Raw genomic sequence first — 19,454 nt, 5'->3', positions numbered from 1 at the left:
GGAGTATTACTCGGCAATCAAAAAGAATGAAATCTTGCCATTTGCAACTACGTGGATGGAACTGGAGGGTATTATGCGAAGTGAAGTTGGTCAGTCAGAGAAAGACAAAAATCATATGACTTCACTCATATGAGGACTTTATGAGACAAAACAGATGAACATAAGGGAAGGGAAGCAAAAATAATATAAAAACAGGGAGGAGACAAAACAGAAGAGACTCCTAAATATGGAGAACAAACTGAGGGTGGCTGGAGGGGTTGTGGGAGGGAGGATGGGCTAAATGGGTCAGGGGCATTAAGGAATCTACTCTTGAAATCATTGTTGCACTAGATGCTAATTTGGATGTAAATTTTAAAAAATAAAAAAATTTAAAAAAAACTATGATGAGATACCACCTCAAAAAAAAAATAGATACAGTTTTGAATATGATTTTTTTCAGAAGAACTTTGAGCAAAATTCTATCATTAAAAAAAGAAGGCAGCAAAGAAAAGGGGGAAACTCTGGAGTCACTCTGTGATGAACGTTCAGATTATTTCTGGCAATACTCCTAGGTAGCTGGCCTAGTCCAGTGCTGACTAGCAGAAAGGGTACAAGCTACATATGTAATTTTAATGTTATTTATTTATGTTGAGAAAGTGTGCGAGAGAGAGAGAGAGAGAGAGAGAGAGAGAGAGAATCCCAAGCAGGCTCCACACTGTCCGCACAGAGCCCGACCCGGGGCTCAGTCTCATGAACTGTGAGATCATGACCTGAGCCCAAACCAAGAGTCAGATGCCGAACTGACTGGGCCTCCCCGGTGCCCCATATGTAATTATAAATTTTCTAGTAGGCATATGAAAGAAAGTAAAATGAACAGGTGAAATTAATTCTAGTATAATGTTTTGTTTAACCGATATATTTAAAATATTATCATTTCAACATGTAATCAATATGGAAAATTATTGAGATATTTCAAGTCCTTTTTTTCAAAGAAAGTCTTTGAAATCCACTATGTTCTGACACTTACAGCACATCTCAGTTCAGACCAGCCACACTGCAAGCGCTCAAAAGCCACATATGGCTACTGATTACGGCACTGGACAGGAAAGGTCTAGGCTATAAATAAATCCTTTTAAGACACCAGTCAACTTTAGGTTCAAGATACTTGTAAACTCTATTCTTAGGAACAGGTTTGTATTAAAAAGTAATTATCAAACTCAAAGCCATGTGGCGAAAATGCAAAGCTATCTAAAGTGATATGCATTGAAAAACAAACAGTTTTTAAAAAATTAAGCATCCATCACATGGTGGATGCTTCTGAAGCCCTCAGACTCATTTTTCGAAGTCAAAAATAAATTATGTAATCAATCCCGTGTCATGAACCCAACCCCTCCAACAAATACTTTGGAGTTCATGCAGTCCGGGACACTCTTTTTATAGACGAAGAAGAATCCGTGCCAACCTTTGCACCCAGCAACCGACTTCTGTCTAGCGTGACGGACGGTCAAGTGTTGATCAGCTGGCGGATACGCTGTTCCAGGCAACCACGCACTGAGTCACAGCTGCCGAGGGGGACCCCAAACGAAACCTTACATAATAAACCAGAAGAGGATTAAAGATGCCCGGCAGGAATTTAACATAGATTAAACAGTCCTCCAAAATCTGCACAGCAAAACCTGCTCAGAACCATCCCCTGAGGAGCAAAAAAGACTAATGTCTGAAATTTAGAAATTCTGAAAATCAGATGCAGGAAGGGCAACAGATAGGAATATCTTGAAAGGAATCCTACGTTGAATCATCACCCTCAGGAACAAAACGCTCCAGCTCAGTGTCATAATTTCCATCGTCACTCTAGCAAAGAAAGAAAGTCATGAGCTGGCAAATCCAATAGCCATGCTGGAGACGCGATGGAAGCCGGACTCGACTGAAAATCCTGAAGTCACTGAGGCCGATTTTAAACGATTAATGTGAAACTAACTCCAAGCAGATGGGGAATTACGAAGACAAATCAGTAATGGACAAAATGCAACCAAAACAAAGCTACAGTCAAAAGTCAAATTCCGACAAAGTATTAGACTAAATCATAAAACTCAGCCAAAGCAACTCTGGCCCTTTATATAGGGGACTGAAGTCTCAGTCCTGCTAATCACAGGAAAGAAAATGCAGACCGCCTCTTCACTGAACATGTAACATAAGCTAATCCAGACAGGCTGGGTGAGGTGGCTCTGAAACCCACGGGTTAGTGAGAGAGCCAACATCCTCACAGGGCATCATGGAAGAATACACTGGTTCTTCGCTGGAAATTTTAAAAGGAAATATGTATTGCTCTTAAGTCTGCAAATAGTTAAGTATTCTTAATATTAGTGGTAAGGGAGTCCCATGGGGTTCAGTCTCTGGTATGTGTCACAGTCAAGAAATGCAGTTTAGGCGTACCCGGGTGGCTCAGTTGGTTAAGCGTCTGACTCCGGCTCAGGGTCATGGACCCACAGTTTGTGGGTTCAAGCCCCGTGTCGGGCTCTGGGCTGACAGCCTGGAGCCTGGAGCCTGCTTCAGATTCTGGGTCTCCCTCTCTCTCTCTGCCCCTCCCCTGCTTGTGCTCTGTCTCTCTCTCAAAAAAAATAGACATGCAGTTTAGATGCCAAAAATCATAGGAAAGGAAACCCATTCTCTCAAAGGACACTGACCTCCTCTCAAATACATCTTCCTCAGCAATATTTAATAAAGTCTTCTTCTTTTTTTTAAAATTTATTTATTTTTGAGGGAGCAAGGGGCGGAGAGAGAGGGAGACCAAGGATCCCAAGCAGGCACCATGCTAAGTGCAGAGCCTGAAGCAGGGCTCGATCTCACAACTGTGAGATCATGACCTGAGTTGAAATCAAGAGTAGGATGCTTAACCCCAATAAAGTCCTCTTCTACAAGCAAACTTCTTTCTAGAAGTCTGCTTTTTCTACACTTCTACTTCTATAAGTTCATGCAATTACTCTACCCCCAACCCCATGCTCCCTTCCCACACTTTCCCCCTCCTCCTCACCCATAGAGTTTTAGCACTTTATTACGGGAGATCAACTTCGCCTGTCTCGCAGTAAGAAATAACACTTCCTCTTTGGAAGAGTGAGGAATAAGGCTATCAAGATTCTGGCAGATTCTCTGAGGCAGGGTAGAGAAGAGGAAGTCCATGAGCACTCCTGCATTAATGATATGTGTCCCGTCACAATTATGAAACACCCATGCTGGGCCCAGACAGGACACAGCATCCAGAAGATCAGAATCTGAGGAGAGTCAAGAACAGTGTTTGAAAAGTCAGGAAATATTCTAATAGAGGAGGAAAATCAGTCAGAAAAACAAACAAACAAACAAACAAACAAACAAACAAAAAACCAGTGGGCACTCAGCAAAACTGCTCTCATGCACCCAATCACTCACTTACTGTGGGTCCCACACCAGCTGTCCTCTCCGTTCACCTGCACACCAACCTACACTTCTCCATTTATTACCATCTCCATAGTCCCCACCCTTCCCCTCTGAAAATCCATTCTTTCTTCCTATTGACATAAAACAGCAACAGACCATTCAGAAGCCCCAGTACTTACACTACCTGTAACTCAGTGATGGAAAGTCTCTTTCAAGGAAGCAGAGTTTTTTCACCCCATAAATAATGAAAAGGATAGAAATAAAAATATTCTAATGAATGATCTCAAGTAAAACTCAAGTGAGTGGTGAATCTGATGTTCTTCTGAGTACAGATTTTCATAGAAGAGAAAGCTGAAGAACTGGAAGAAAGAATCTCGAGACAATTTTCCTAGACTATGTTTTTTCAAGGGCTGAGTCTGGGCAGAACTCTTGATTTCTTTGTGATGTGGAGGGGGAAAGACCTAGCGAGGGTCATCTATGGCAACCACCTGTTTTCCAGAATGGATGTTTTCATTTCCTACCATGGGCCCCATCTCAAAACTATACTTCAACCCAGAACCTATGCCACGGTGTTCACATGTGTTCTGAGGGATGTTATGAAGAAAATGTAATCTATGGCCCAATAAATTTGGTGATTTAATGGACTCATGTACAACTCGAGAGTGAAATAGAAAAGACAGCTTTCCTAAAAGCCTGGTTCTCAGAGTATGGTCTATATAACTCAGTGAACCAATGTCTTCCAAATAATCAATGCATGATGTTATACAATCATACATTCTTAAAACATTCATTAAAGTACAGGACAGACCAATGAATTTTAAAATAACAAAGTACAAAACTGCTCTGATACAGTTTCAGATATCATATTGCATCTAACCTTTAAGAAATTACCACTTGTCAAGTTTTGGTATAGTAGTAAAACACACGGGGGCGCCTGGGTGGGTGGCTCAGTCGGTTTAGTGTCCGTCTTCCATTCAGGTCATGATCTCATGGTTTGTGGGTTCGAGCCCCGCATCAGGCTCTGTGCTGACAGCTCAGAGCCTGCAGCCTGCTTCGGATTGTGTCTCCCTCTCTCTCTGTCCCTCCTCCGCTCACACTCTCTCTTTCTCTCTCCCCCCAAAATAATAGAACATTAAAAACATATATATCCACAATTTTCTAAGAAGGGTATAAAATGTTTTTCCATTTTCCTACCATATATCTGCATGAGGACAAATTTTCTTTATATACTCAACCAAAACAACATATCACAACAGAATGAATGGAGAAGCAGCTGAGAATCCAGTAGTTTGTCTATTAATCCACACAAAAAAGATTTGGGGGGAAAAAAAGAAGTAAAACTATGTCACTCTTATCATTAAATATTTTTGGAAACCATATAGTTTTCACAAAAATATTATTTTTTTTAAGTTTATTTATTTTGAGAGACAGAGGGATAGAGAGAGCAGAGGAGGGGCAGAAAGAGAAAGAGAATCCCAAGCAGGCTCTGTACTATTAGCACTGAGCCCGGTGTGGGCCTGAACCCACAAAGCCACAAGATCATGACCTAAACCAAAACCAAGAGCCAGATGCTTAACCGACTGAGCCACCCAGGTACCCCACAAAATTATTATTTATGCTAACACACAAGGGGCTTATTACTTTTTACGAAATTAGTTCCTTTATAATTTCTCAGTTTTAATTTCTAACACAGTAGTTACTAATAGAAACCACATTCATCCTCTTTGGGATCTTCAATAATTTTTTAAGACTGAAAAGGGGTCCTCCTATCAAAAAGTTGGACATGCTACCCTAACGCATTTTGATCGCAGAAGCATTTCTCTGTGGAACATGTTGATTATATTCTTATATTCATTCTAATATGTATTCATATATATTCATCTTGTGTTCTAAAAATGTTTCCTTTATATGCCTCTTCTCCCTAGACACACTTCAGCAAGCTAATTTATATGCTCTCAAAGGGTTTTCTCTCAAATAGTAGCTTTGTGCTTATGACCCTGGCAGTAAATGCACATATCTCTCCCCTGGCAGGCACAACCGAAAGTGATCTCGTCTGTTTAGAAGAGGCCTTGATCTCAAGAATTATTTCACCGAGCAAATGTTACCAAAAATCACGAGAAACGATGACATAGGTTAACGTGATCCTACAGCAGATAATCCTCTACTATGAGATTCAGTGCCAGAGGTGTCCCAAGAACATAAAAGCTATCAGGCCAGATGGAGAATCAGGGCTAATCTCGCTTGCCATTCAGTTTCCCACAAAAGCGGATCGCTGATTGAGGTACCTCTGGTACAAATTACCCTTTCACAAAAGGAACAGGGTGACAGCAGTCTATTACTCTGAGTACTGGCAATCTGTGTTTGGAAAAATGGGAATGCAAGCCAAAAATAACTCAAGAACTAATTCATATTTCTACCATGGCTTTTCAGAACACGGAGTCAGGCCAGTTGTCTACTTTCAGCAAGACTGGAAGCTCCAATTACGGAATTTAGTTCTAAATCTCTTCTTCCCGTCAGGTACCTGAATGACTGGCCAGAAGCCTGTTCTCAGATGGCTGTAAAAAAATTGGGAAAGAGTCAAAAGTGTGAAGTGCTGAACAACTCCTCCATGAGAAAACTCTCCCCAAGGAAATTCAGCCCTTATATAGAACTGGCCTGGGGTACAGGCTGTTCAGTCCTTCAATTTACATTCTGGAGTCTGCCCAAGTAATAGGAAGCATTAAGTTTATTTATCCCATTTTTAAAGTATCTAGTTTATAAAAATGTTGCTCATGGATGACCAGGATCTTGGGAACTGAAGACACTCATCTCGGTCTCCTTTTTCCCGTTACCTAAGACTTGAAGTGAAATGAGCATATAAACTGCTTCTGGTAAAACTTTCTTCAATGAAAATTTTTTACGGCCGTGAGGGCTAAGGTCCTCTTCTAGCTCATTTGGTCCCCCCAGCAATTCGATGAGATAGACACAATAATTATCCCCATTTTACAGATGAGAAAACAGGCTTGGTGTTGCCTATGGTCACCGAATTTATAAGTGGCAGATGGGACTGGAATTTGGTCCCCTCTGAACCTCTGTACTGGAATGCCATCCTGTCTATCTGAAATGCGTGGACAATAACATGAAATGATTTATTAACAAGGAGATATCCAATTCTGTGGGTAAAATAGCGGATTTAAGCTACAAATTAGCCTTTATTGACAAAGACCTTCATTACATGCCGGCGTGTTAGGTTCCGTTCTGTCCCCCACCATGACCCGTGCACCGGCCACATGGTATTTACCAATCGCTCCTTCTGCCTTCCTTCCAAACTGGACTAATACCCTCTTGCATGGTCCCTGGAGCAGCACTCACCGAATGAATGAGTGAAAGAACCAAGGTGTGAACAAACAAAAGTGAATCTCTACAAATCTACTTAGTCACCAAGAATATTAATTTCTAAAGGAAGTTTCTACACTCTGGAGGGTGTGCAGAAACCCCCCCACCCACCCACCCAAATGCAAGACAAACAAAAGAAACCACACACAAAACAGAACAAAACAAAACAAAACCCAGTAGGGTGCAGGGAGAAAAACATTAGCATTTCTATTTCTATTTCCTGACATTTAGCACATGACTGACACGGGCCAGCCTCCTCATTCCGTGTGGGTGGCAGACAGCCACACAGGGATGCAAGGCCTGCCATGGACACTCCCCAGCTCACGGGGTTAGTCAGCACTGGGGTCCTCACCTGTTTGCTTTCCACAGGCTATACCCAAGTGCAGCTCATATGGGCCCAACTGAGAAAGCGGCCGTAGGGATTAGATTTTCAATTTTACCTAAACTGACCCTCACAAAAAGGTCAAGTGACTTTAAGTGAGTCCTGCACAGGGCCACAAGACGTAACGACAGCACAAGCTCCAATACGCAGGAAGGTTACAGACCTGACGATATTGTTACCATTTCTCATAGGACATTTTTCTCAGCCACGTTGCGAGCTATAACAATAACCAGTTGACCAGCTGCCATAAAGTTGGCAACACACACACACACAAAACCTGAAAGTAGCAAAACTTGGATTCATATCCACTATTCTTGTCAATGGTCTTTGCCTAAGTGAACGTTAGGATACCTTGGGAACGTTAGGATACCATTTGCCATTAGTGATACCTTGGGAAATTGGCTAATATATCCTTACACAGTTTCTTTTTTTTTTTTTAATTAACTTATTTATTTCTGAGAGAGCAAGAGAGAGCGAGCGAGAGAGAGCGCTTGGGGGAGGGGCAGAGAGAGGAGGGAGAGAGAGAATCCTCAGCAGGCTCTGTGCTGTCGGTGCGGAGCCTGATGCAGGGCTCAAACTCACGAACCATGAGATCATGACCTGAGCCGAAATCAAGAGTCAGACACCTAACCGATGAGTTACCCAGGTGCCCCTACAGCTTCTAAATAAATATATTTTTATTAATAGGGTCAACGATGTGGAGCTCACTGATCTAGAATTTGCTACTCAAACTGCAATCTGCAAAGAAGCAGCATCAGCATCACCTGGAAGCTTGTTAGAAATGCAGTCTTATGGTCGGTCCATCCCAGACCTCCTGGACCTAACTTTGCATTTTAACAAGGTCCCAGGCGTTTCATGTGCACATTTCTGTTTGAGAAGCACTGCTTTAGAGCACATACCTTAAATGATCTGAAGCCTAACATTTCAGCTCTTATTTATAAGTTGAGACCAAGTTCTCTGTTGAATTTTTGAACTCGTAAATTTATAATTCCTAATATCTGTTATCAAATGTTCTTTAAAACTGCAAAGAAATGATCCCCACAAACGAAAAACCCGATGAAATAATCTATGTATAACCACCGCGTTATCGTGTTTATCCCAGTCTATGTAAAGTAAGTGTCCTGATCCCCAAATGATGAAAACCCATCTAGCGACCCCTTCATCGTTTTCACCCCCACTTCCACTTACTTTTGTTTGATCGTCGGCCTTGAACACGTAGCAGATACTCTGTTGGCTGCCTGCATTGTCCTTAATCAGACAAGCAAAGTAACTTGGATCGTGGCTGTTGTGGATCAGTTTGTGAACATGCTGGGGCTTACACTCGAAGATGCTGGAACAGATCAGTGGATCCCACTGTTGACTTCTGCCCGGCTCGGGTTCACATCTCAATCCGGAGGGTGAAACACAAAGCCGGACCTGCTTGGTACCAGGCTCCTTTCTGGAGGACTGCCCGCTGAGCCTGCGCACCTCGGCCACGACCCACGGCAGCATCGGCATGGTGGTCAGAGCGTGCACAGGCAAGGAGCCCACCAGCTGCAGGCCGAAGTCCACTGAGGCCTCGTTAGGAAACAGATGTCTCCTCGCCGTGAATGTTATTGGTTCCATTTTGGGAAAGGTCTGGAAGCTCAGCAAAACGTTGCCACTGTTTTCTACTTTAGAACGAGCAATCTACTTTATGTGCTTCTGAGGCAGAATCCTGCGGGAGAAAAATAGAGGCATTAGAATTTAATGAAATCATAGCAATAGCTACTTTCAGAGAGTTATTATTTCAGAAGAACTTAAAAGCCCGAAACCCAAACGCAGGCAGAAACGGATATTAGTACGAACAATCTGCTTTGCCTAGAAAGAGGTGCCCTGAAATTGTGCTTCATATAGAATCTGAGAAGGCCATAACTGTCACACTCAATACGGGTTACAAAGAGCCCACCGGGAAACTTCTGTGAAACGAAAACCTCATAGAGCCAGCAGAAGCAAGCAGGACAGAAAGCAATACAGTCCTGCTCAGATACTTTTAAACCCTGTTCTAGCAACATATATTTCAAGGAAGTTTTTTAAAGTAATCTCTATGCCCAATGTGGGGCTCGAACTCAAGCCCCCGAGATCAAGAGTCACATGCTCTATGGACTGAGCCAGCCAGGGGTCCCTAAAAGGAATTTTTTAAAGATAATCAAATTCAGTAGTGGTGATTCTACCCCCAAAAAAAGTAATCTGGAGAGAAAAAATATCAGCTAACCATTATCATAGTCTACTGAACCAGACCAGTTTTCAACAACTGACCTTTTCAATTATGATACCGCGTAAGTTTTAAAGGGCTTTCCCTGACATAGTCCAGAGGTTCTGAACAAGAATTCAAATTCCATTAACATGTAATTGGTGCCAGTTATGCTCCAAATATTGCCATAAATCTTTTGTTTCATTTAATTCATGTATTATAAGCCATCATGTGCACACTCTCCTCATCAATAGAAGATGCTGTTTCCAGGGGCGCCTGGGTGGCTCAGTCGATTAAGCCTCTGACTTCGACTCAGGTCATGATCTCAGCGTTTGTGGATTCAAGCCCCTCGTCGGGCTCTGTGCTGATAGCTCAGAGCCTGGAACCTGCTTCGGATTCTGTGTCTCCCTCTCTCTCTGCCCCTCCCCCACCTCTCAAAAATAAAGTAAAACATAAAAAAAATTAAAAAAAAAAGAAGATGCTGTTTCCAGGAGACCCAAAGTCTCTCACCTGCTTCCCCCCCACCCCCCTACAGGTGATTTTCAATGCATTCGATGTATGCTAACGCCTTCCTGTTCCACTGGTAACAAAATCCTTCTGTACAGAGCTGATTTGTCTACAGGATCTCAATTGTCATCCTTCCTCATCCGCTCGCTGGATCTTCTTCTCTCATGTTCTCCCTGAGCACCTACACACTGCACCTATCTGATTCACCATTGCTGTCCCCAGTGCCTGGCAGTGTCTGGCTCAGAATAGAGGCTCAGTAACATTATAAACAAGTGAATGAAGTCTCCTCCATCTAAAAAAAACCAACAACAACAACAAAAAACCCACAAAAAACATTTTCCCTTGACCTCAAACCTCCAGCCCCAACTCCTCCTTCCCTATACAACTTTCTTCACAGTAAAGTCTACACCTACTGTCTCCACTTCCTACTGCCCATCTATAATCTGGATTTTGACCAGATGTACTGCCTGTGCATTGAAATTACTCCCATTAAGGTCACCCGTGTCCTTTGGCTGTGAAATCCAAAGGGGCCAAAATAGTCCTTAAGTGTCTTGTCCTTTCTGATGAATTTCTCATTGGGGACCACTCCTTCCTGCTTGAAACCCTTCTGTTTCTCATCTTACTTCTCTGGTTGCTTCTTTTCAGGTTCCTTGATGGCTTTTTCCCCATTTGACTCCATCCCCTCTCCTCATTCCACCTGCTTTCTTTGGACAGTCTTACCTAATGGCTGGGTGTCCACAACCACATTCTAAAATTCCTGCTGCTGCTAACAGCTTACTTTTGCAACCCAGGCACATTTCAGGGGTGATCTCATTCCGTCTTTACAACAACTTTCATCTCCAACCTTAGTCTCAGTTACAGACTACTAGTATTGCCACCGTTATGGCCTGGGTCACTGAGACCTGGAGAGCTCGAGGTGCTCATCACAGGTGGGTGTGGGAGAGTTTGCTCCTGATTCTCCACCCATCCCCTTGAATGCTACACAAGAACATCATCTATCACATATGCATTGATGAGCCCCGTGCGTTTGTCTCCCATTGAACCTCCTTCCTGAGATCCAGATGAGGGCAGGCCATTCAATATTCCTATCTGAATAGCCGAGAGGCCCCTCAACCACAATTTATTATTTTTAAACTGACTCAGTCTCACCTCCCCCCTTCCCAGAACTTCTCTTCCTTCCCATAAACTCTGTCTCTGCAAACAGTATCGCTATTTCACTGGCCAAGCCAAAGGCCAAGGGGTCACTGCTACAGACTGAATGCTGAAATTGTAATCCCCAATGTGATAGTATTTGGAAGTCAGGGCTTTGAGAGGTGATTTGGTCATGAGGCTGAAGCCCTTATAAATGGGATTGGTGCCCTCATAGAGACTCAGAGTGCTCCCTTGCCCCCTTCCACCATGTGAGGAGATAAGAGAAAAGACAGCTATGTATGAGCTAAGAATATTCAATATTCAAATGCTAAACCTTTCCTGACATAGAACTAAAGTCTATTCTTTTAACTCTATCTCTTTCTATGTGATATATATGCATATACAATGATTGCACTTTTGTAATAGTATTTGAACACAGTTTGGAGCTAGTTTTTTATGTTAAATGTTCAAAAGTTCAGAAATAAACTCATACTTTAGAGCTCTAACATAGTTCATGGAAATGTATTCCCTTATCTCTTCTCTTTTAAAGTAAACCTTCTGTTGATGAAAACAGACTTGAAGTCCATATAACCCCATAAATGTTTTCTCTCTCTCTTCTTTTTTCTCTCTCTCACCTGGTGAGAGATTAAATGTCTGGCTCGACTTCACTCTTGTAACTGAATCTGGTTCAAGTTCTAACTGTTGACAGCCGCTAATCCCAAGACATGTTTAAAGAAGTACTAGAATTATTACAAAGGAGAGACCTGAGATCTATCAATTAGTGTAGATGAGGCAATTCTTAATATGGTGGCAACAATATACAAAATTATTTTTAGTTTTCTCGTAGGGCAATATACACCTAGTGTAAAAAATGTACACAATGTAGTCATTCCAAACATTTAGTAAATAATCAGTCATCAAATTAGTTCTGCCAAGTCATTGACAAAACTATTTGAATGTTTAAAGTCTTCATTGTTGAACCAGCTATGGCACATTCTTAGTCTCCCTGTAAAACATAGATTGGTCCTTAATACCATTTGTAAACTATCACATAATAAGTTCTACCCCAGGGAGCGCTGGCTGGCTCAGCTGGAAGAGCATGGAACTCTTGATCTCAGGCTCATGAGTTCGAACCCCACAATGGGTGTAGAGATTACTTACATAAATAAAACTTTAAAAAAATAAGTTCTACCCCAGAGATGACAATAATTATTTATAATCAATTCAAATTCTGCTGACAGAAGATTCATGATAACTTAGACTAGGTGAGTAATTGCACTTCTTTTTAATAAAAAGTTCCATGAAACAGATGAACTATTCAAATTATATTAATCATGTTTTAAACCGTATCAGTCCACATCATTTGCATGCCATGTGACTGTAATTCCCAGATAGAACCAGCTATTCTAAGAGGGCTCTCTTGTGCATCTCATTGTGCATCGTACCCTCAGTAAGAAATACCATGATCTGTTACTCCAGGGGACTTCTAGTTACGTTTTTGTTCGTAGATTCATATGTAAAAGCTCTATCCCTGACAGAGACCATGTGTATTCTACACCACTCCTACCTACCACAGTCCATAAACATGGTGGGCACCCCAAACACAAAGATACTCTTTTATTAGAACAGTTGTGATAATCTTCTTAGTGAGTCCTAGATCAAATATCCTACATCAAACATCCCATGCACTTAGTATTATAAAATCTGAGAGCTAGGAATGTCCTTTTAAGCTCTTTTAAGCTCTTATATTTGAACTGAGGAAACTTGGTTCTGGAGAAGTTAAGTGGTTTGTCCAAGTTGGGTGACAGAATTAGGACAATCCGATCACTGACTGCCATCCAAGTACTGCAAAGAACCTCAGTTTCCTCATGAAAATGCTTTCAAGCGTGAAGTTGTGAAAGCAAGTCACTTAACCTCTGAGTCTCAAATTTATTCTTGTAAGAGAATGGAACAAGATCATCCTCAAATTGTCTTCTATCTCTAAAATCTGGTAAATCTAATTTTCACAATGTATAATACCAAATGTCCCGACATTGTGTGGGGATAGAAAGCTGCTTCATCTTCCTGTCAAGAATACAAATGTGGGGGAGGTACATGAAGAAAGAATAGGGTTTATTGATCAGGAAGCGAGCAAAGAGATGGTGGGAGTGAGCAAGCCGCCATTGGGAATGCTCTCTTTTCCCAGCCCCTTTCCACGCCCTCCCAGCAAACCACAGCGGGTATGACGGGGAACTTTCCAGAAGCTAGCAATGCCACCGCCACTGCAGACTCAGCCCCTACCTTCTCAGTGTGCTGGTGGGAGGGGAGGAGGGTGAAGGAGAGGGATAGAGGGAGAGATGTTGAAGCTTCTAGCTCCAAGCCAGGTTAGGAACCAACCAAGACTGGGTAGCTGTCGGAGACTCCTAGGATGGGCAGAGTCCCAGATAGCTATTCATTTCCCCTTACAAATCAGTTGTTTAGTTTTTCTGTTCTTCACCCCAGATAGAGTGGGAACACGGCTGAACAGAATTATTCTGCTACCCAAATACTCTAATCTCATGCAGTAAGATCACTGTGGCGTGGCTCCACTATTTGTCCCCGAATCCCGCCCAATCAGAGCAGTGTGCTGCTACCTAGGAATTGCCCTTGGGCTCCAAAGATCTTTTGCGTGGTAGGCTATTTTTCACACAGAGCCATCACACAGAGCTCCTGGAGCTGGCGGATCCAACCTTTTCATCACCAAGGCTGCTCCAGCCCCGGTATGCACCTTTCTAAATTGACACGTAAAGTACTGATGTTTTGAATGACTTCCTTCCTACATGAATCAGAGCCAATTTAAGACTAGACTAGTCCTTTAGAATGCCATGGCCACTTCTTGTATTCTCTGCTACTGTACGGAAGAGGATGAAGGGGTGAGAGTGGGGGTCCTAGCAGCCTTCAGGGATTATGCATACACTTCCCTCCGGCATGGCTGCTTTAACTTATTCTCCCAATAATAATAATAATAATTGTTAACACATAATAGCACTTACTGTGTGACTGTTAACTGATTTAGCTCTTACAACAACCCCGGACAATAAAGACGATTAGTATCATATGTAAATAAGGACTCTAATGGACTTTTACCATTATCACCTCCAACTTAAAGACAAGAGATGAGACAGAAATTGCTGGCACAGAGAAATAAGGTCACTTGCCCATCATACTAGCAACAAGTGGCAGAACCAAGTTTTGAACCCAGATCCTTCCACTCCAGACTTTGTGCTTGCTCTTAACCACTTTGCTAGAGGAATACTTACTGACCAACCACCTCTTCTGGGACATTACATATATGATCTTCTGTATTCTTACAACTCTGAGAAGTATGTTTTATCATCCCCATTTTCTATAAAGGTCCCCTGGCTAATGGTGAAGGTAGGATTTGTCTTATGCCCAAATATCTGTTCTTTGTGATATAAACATCTCTAGAAGGGAATAACTCTAAAATATCTCTCTATCTAAATTTTGCTTGGTCTCATTAATCCAAATGTAATGTCAAAATTATACCTTATGTTATAATATAGGTATTATATACATAAGGTATCATATAATAGTAAGTATAATATAACAATATATTATATAAGGTATGATATAATAATAGCAATAAGTAATATGCATTGTGTGCTCACCATGTATCTGGCACTGTTCTAAGAACTTTACATGTATAAATTCATTAAGTTTGACAACAATCTCGTAAGTACTTACCTTCTTTGGAAGCTTAGATTTACTGATCATAAATAATGTATTGTTAAATAAGTAGACTCTCTTTTTTCAAGATATTATTTTTGTAAGATATTATTTTTAAGTAATCTCTATGCCCAACATGGGGATCAAACTCACAACCCCAAGATCAAGAGTCACATGCTCTTCTGACTGAGTCAGCTAGGTGTCCCAATACTCGCTCTTTTTAAGAGAAAAATACTTCTGCCTGTCACAAAGGAAACAGGCATACTCAAAATTAAATGCCCCTTTATGGGTGCTAAAACATATTTCCTACATTCTGCACAGCTTTACTGAAACCCAAGTGTCATGATTTTTCATATGGCCCAAATATGACAAATTCTTTTCTAAACATTCAAAACCTGAAAACCGACACTTGCCCTTAAAATCTAAGAACCCATCAAATGGAAATCTCAGCTTGAAAATGTCAAAAATTGTGAAAATAGAAACCTTCGTGTCTCTAAAAAAATCTTTTTAACCAAATGTGGGGAATGTGGGGTTGGAAAAGAAAAAATGAAGATAAAAGTTAGCAAAGGCAATGGTAAGGCACCAGTTCTGCTCTGAAAACCTAAATCCTCTGCCATCACCAGGGGGCTACAAACCCAACACTGCTTATCCCCCAAGTGGACTCCCTGTCACTTTAACGAACAGACTCTGATCCTCCAAATTTTAATGTTCAACAAAAGAAAAAGGCTGGAAAACATGTCACATGTTGGCACTAACGTGGCCATTATACTTAAGAAGTGCAGCCCAGCAAACAGGGAAAAGGGTAAAGCAAACCATGCCAACACATAAGCAGACTTAGGTCATCTGGGGAGTGTAAAGAACAGAGGCTGGGGAACTTCGAGACATGCCACCATGAAAAAAGGAAAAGGGGCCTGAGGGAGTTGTCATTTTGACAAGATAAAATTAAAGGCGTATTCAAAGACAGAATCCTCTCAAGCAGGCATCCCTACTCCGGGCGCCATAATGATTGGACAAGCTGGTGTGAATGGGGGGCTTGGCGCAGCACTGCTTACCCATGGTACGTCCTAGAAGGTCCTAGAAGATCTGGCAGAAAGGAGGCGCCCACCCACACCTGGCTCCAACGGGATGTATTTGAGTGTGAGGCAGCCTTTCTGGTCGAGGCTGCCTTTTCGGGAAATGGAGGACAAAGACTGTCTGTCGACAGGTGGATAATCAGGGAGAAGAGGCAAGCTGAGTTTCCTCAGAGTCACTCACTCCTTCCTCATAGCCTCCCGTACTGTGACAAACAATGTCATGGGGAGAAAAGTCATCCCAATACTGACACAACTGCACCCAACCAGAAATGCTATCATGGTGAAAGGGAAATCCCCAGAGCTCTCAGTGGGAAAGACAGTGGTAGACTATGGCAGGAGTCCCATCTGCAAAACTTTAATTCGACGTTAATAAAACTTATAACACACCAACGAATTTCCCCCCATTTTACTGGTTTGCAAATGCCTGGACAGATCAATATAAAGACATTTATTTTAATTATCACCTGATGATTTTATTTACTGATGTGAGCCACACTTAGTCCCTTTCACATCTCCTTGCACTCAATTAATAGTCTCAGGATACTCCTCTTGTGTTCACTTTGGAAAATATCCCCTAAACATTTCACATGCACCCTTTAATTCACAACTGTGTCCACAATCCAGGAGCTCATATTATGCCAATGGTTACTTGCAGATAAATCTCAGGAGAAAGCCCTTTTTATGATCTAATTTCACTGTAACTTGGTAAAAGAAAGAAAGAAAGAAAGAAAGAAAGAAAGAAAGAAAGAAAGAAAGAAAGGAAAGAAAAGAAAGAAAGAAAGAAAGAAAGAGAAAGAAAGAAAGAAAAGAAAGAAAAGAAAGAAAGAAAGAAAGAAAAAAAGAAAGAGAAACAGGGAGATTCAAGACTGTGATAAGCATTCCATTTCAAACAGTTGTTACAACACCTGTTTGCAAAGCAGTCAATCCTTTTTTATACAAACTGTTTCATGCAATGTTCTTATTCCTTCAGACAATCTTCAGGATTCTCAGGAAAGAGCTGATCATGAGGAACACCTCCGCCCCAAGCAAGAGAAGGCATCACAAGTCTAGCTGCTTCGGGGATCCCTAACCCAACTGAGTAATAGAACATGAAGAGCCCGGAAACACAGGAGAGTCATTTAGCAAGGTGGATACCCAGGCTCTTAACCACAGGTCTCCAGTCAGTCTTCCACCCTCTGCCCCTCCCACCCAGAGCAGGCTCTGAAAACATAACAAAACCCAGGGGTGGCTATGCTTCAACTCTTACCAACTGCATCAAAACTGGGAAGGGAATGAGAGTCTGCTTTCCAGAGGAAGGGGTTTCTGTCAAGATCCCTGCAGTTCAGCTTAAGTGCAGTGCCAAGAGTTTTGAAGTCTGGATTTGTAGAGATAACGGAGTTTCCTGGCGTGAGCCATTTAAACCAGCTCATCCCAAAATGCTCTTTTAAAGTCTGAGTATATTAATAAGTGCAATCATCCAACCATCTAAAAGGAAGAATGAGACATCTACACACATCCATTAATGTAAAGCACTCTGAAAATTCAACTGTTCGGTGGGAGGAACAATCACCACTTTCAATTTCTTTTCCTTTTTAAGCCACTTTCAGAGAATAACATATTTTAAATAAAATAACAACAACAGGTAAAGCCACCTCTAGGTGGATTTCAAAGAAAACAATCTCTTAAAACAACAACAGTGTGTGCTAAAGTTTGAGGAGCCTCATAATCACAGACCCATCAGGAAGCTGCTAGAAACAATTAAGCAGGGTTTCAAAATGACTGGTACAGGATGTGCCCATAGAAAGAAATGTTGTGCGCTCCGGTGGAGCTGCCAAAGTTACTACTGCAAAGTACCCTGAACTTTTAAAGGATGATATGGGGTCACTTTGACCACTCTCCTCCTAATCCTGTCACCCTACAAACACAACAGCCCCAGAGATATTTGGCGGGAGGGGGTGGATACCGAGCCAGCAGGAGTGAAAGGAGGCAGGAGGAAGGTGCCCGTGGGAGCTCCTAGGTGGTTATGAACTTCAAGGTTTCACTTTCGTCCAAGTAGGGGGCGAGGAGGTGGCAATGAACCCCACCCACCCCGGAAGCCCCCGGTGCGGCGAGCACGGCAAGAACGCCCTTGGGCCGCTGAATTCCAGCTTCGCCGGCCGGGGAGCTCAGGCTTTGGGTGCGGGGGGAGGGGGGCGAGATGCCGCGGGCGGTGCGGGAGACCCAGAAAGCACCTACCTGTGCCGCGGCGCGCTCAGAGCCCGGGGCCCCTCCGGGGCGCGCAGGTGCTCGGGGGCGGCGTGGGGCCGGCCTGCGCGGGCGGGGCGCCCATCGTGCCGGGCCGGCTGCGCTTTTCCGCCGCGGGGGGCCGGCCGGGATCCCCTCCGCTCGGCTCCCGCCTCTTCTTCACCGGGCTGAGGACCCGGCGGGTCCCGCGGCGGCCGCAGCAACAGGCACCGTGGCGCGGGGGCTGCGCCGGCGGCGGCGGCAGCGGCGGCGGCGGCAGAGGAGGAGGAGGGGGAGGTGTCTGCGCGCGGCTCGCGTTTCCTCCTCCCCGGGCTGGGCGAGCGCGGGGGAGGCGAGGGGAGGGCAGAAGCCGGGATCTCCCAACTCGGTCCCCAGAGACCTGAGAGGGGGACGCGGTGCTCCCTCCCTCCCCTCTGCGCCTTGTGACTCTGCGCGAGCGGCGCGGCCGGGACAGGCGAGTCCCACGCGGGCAACAGCTGCTGCAGTGCGGGTCCGCCGCGGCCTCCCTCCTCTCCGTGCCTCTCCCCCGCGGGACGGCCCATCCTCAGCCCGCCAGTCCGGAGGGTGGGGGGCGGGGGTGTCGGGGCGCCGCCCCAGCCAGCCCCGACGCAGGGTCCTGGCCCGCCGTCCGCCTGGGCTCCGGGGACTCGGGGCCCCGCGCGTGATGAAGGCCCTCGCGGCGGGATGTGCGGTCGCACACCCTGTCCTCGGCAGCCTATTTATAGCAAGTGGTGCTGCCCGCCGCTCGCGTCCCGCTGCGCTCTCAGCAGGTGGCACCGCCAGCCCGCCCTTCGCTGCCCCGCGCTAGCGTCGCCTCATCTGCACCCTCGCTTTCGCCTCGCGAAATGGACACAGTGAAAACCGCGCGGAGCACAGGAGGGCGGCCAAGCCACCTGGCCCTTCTCCCCATCACCCCTTCTTCCTGTCCCAGGGTTGCACACAAAGGCAAGGAGTGAACCGAGGCAGGGCCATTCTGTGGGGCGCTGGCAGGCGAGACAGGAAAATCAGCGGCTCAGGGAAACAGTGAAGGCTGAAGTGTCGTCCCCCAATGAAACCCCAGTCAGCCCCATTTCTGAACTGCGCGGGTGACGCAGCCGCGCGATCCGGCTCCTCTTCCCTCCCGCCGGTCCAGCGCGCGCAAGCACGCGCGCACACACACACACACACACACACACACACACACACACTCACTCACACACCCCTCGCCTCGCCTCTCCTCCCCTCTCTGCACTTGCCCTAGAGTGGGATTCGGGGAAGTTCCCAGCGGCCTCGGGGTGGAAAGAGAGACCCGGGAGATGGAAGAGGGGGGCGGGGGCGGGGAGTGGTCTCCCAGGATGAGGGGATGGCAGGGCGCAGGGAACGGGCAAACCTGCCAAATTCCTGTCCCAGCAGGTAAATCGGGGCAGTTTCACCGTGGGGGGGGTGGGGGGGGAGAGGATCTGAGGGAAGTAGGGAC

The 19,454-nt window shown here is 44.4% G+C and overlaps 1 protein-coding gene and 1 long non-coding RNA gene across 5 annotated transcripts in view; one reads left to right on the top strand and one right to left on the bottom strand.

Moving 5' to 3' along the window:
- LOC132692616 (uncharacterized) overlaps positions 1 to 6,186 on the top strand; it is a 63,314-nt gene extending 57,128 nt beyond the window's left edge. The window contains exon 3 of the long non-coding RNA XR_013555316.2: positions 5,422 to 6,186. This is a non-coding gene — a long non-coding RNA (uncharacterized LOC132692616). The remainder of the gene's footprint in view (positions 1 to 5,421) is intronic.
- The window catches only part of TBC1D1 (TBC1 domain family member 1), a 227,163-nt gene extending 208,771 nt beyond the window's left edge, over positions 1 to 18,392 (bottom strand). Inside the window, exons 1-2 of one of the 4 annotated variants that reach the window (XM_078446215.2) lie at positions 17,990 to 18,392; positions 8,336 to 8,843 (exon numbers count right to left, since the gene is read on the bottom strand). In XM_078446215.2, coding sequence (XP_078302341.1) covers positions 8,336 to 8,752 — 417 coding nt within the window. In that variant the 5' untranslated portion in view covers positions 8,753 to 8,843; positions 17,990 to 18,392. The remainder of the gene's footprint in view (positions 1 to 8,335; positions 8,844 to 17,989) is intronic. The other 3 variants (XM_078446213.2, XM_078446212.2, XM_078446214.2) reach the window with 3 other exon arrangements.
- Between the last annotated feature and the right edge of the window lie 1,062 nt (positions 18,393 to 19,454).

The sequence above is a fragment of the Panthera onca genome, chromosome B1 (assembly GCF_046562875.1).
Source record: "Panthera onca isolate mPanOnc1 chromosome B1, mPanOnc1 haplotype 2, whole genome shotgun sequence".
In the NCBI taxonomy this organism is placed as follows: domain Eukaryota; kingdom Metazoa; phylum Chordata; class Mammalia; order Carnivora; family Felidae; genus Panthera; species Panthera onca.
This window is presented reverse-complemented; position numbering and strand designations above follow the sequence as displayed.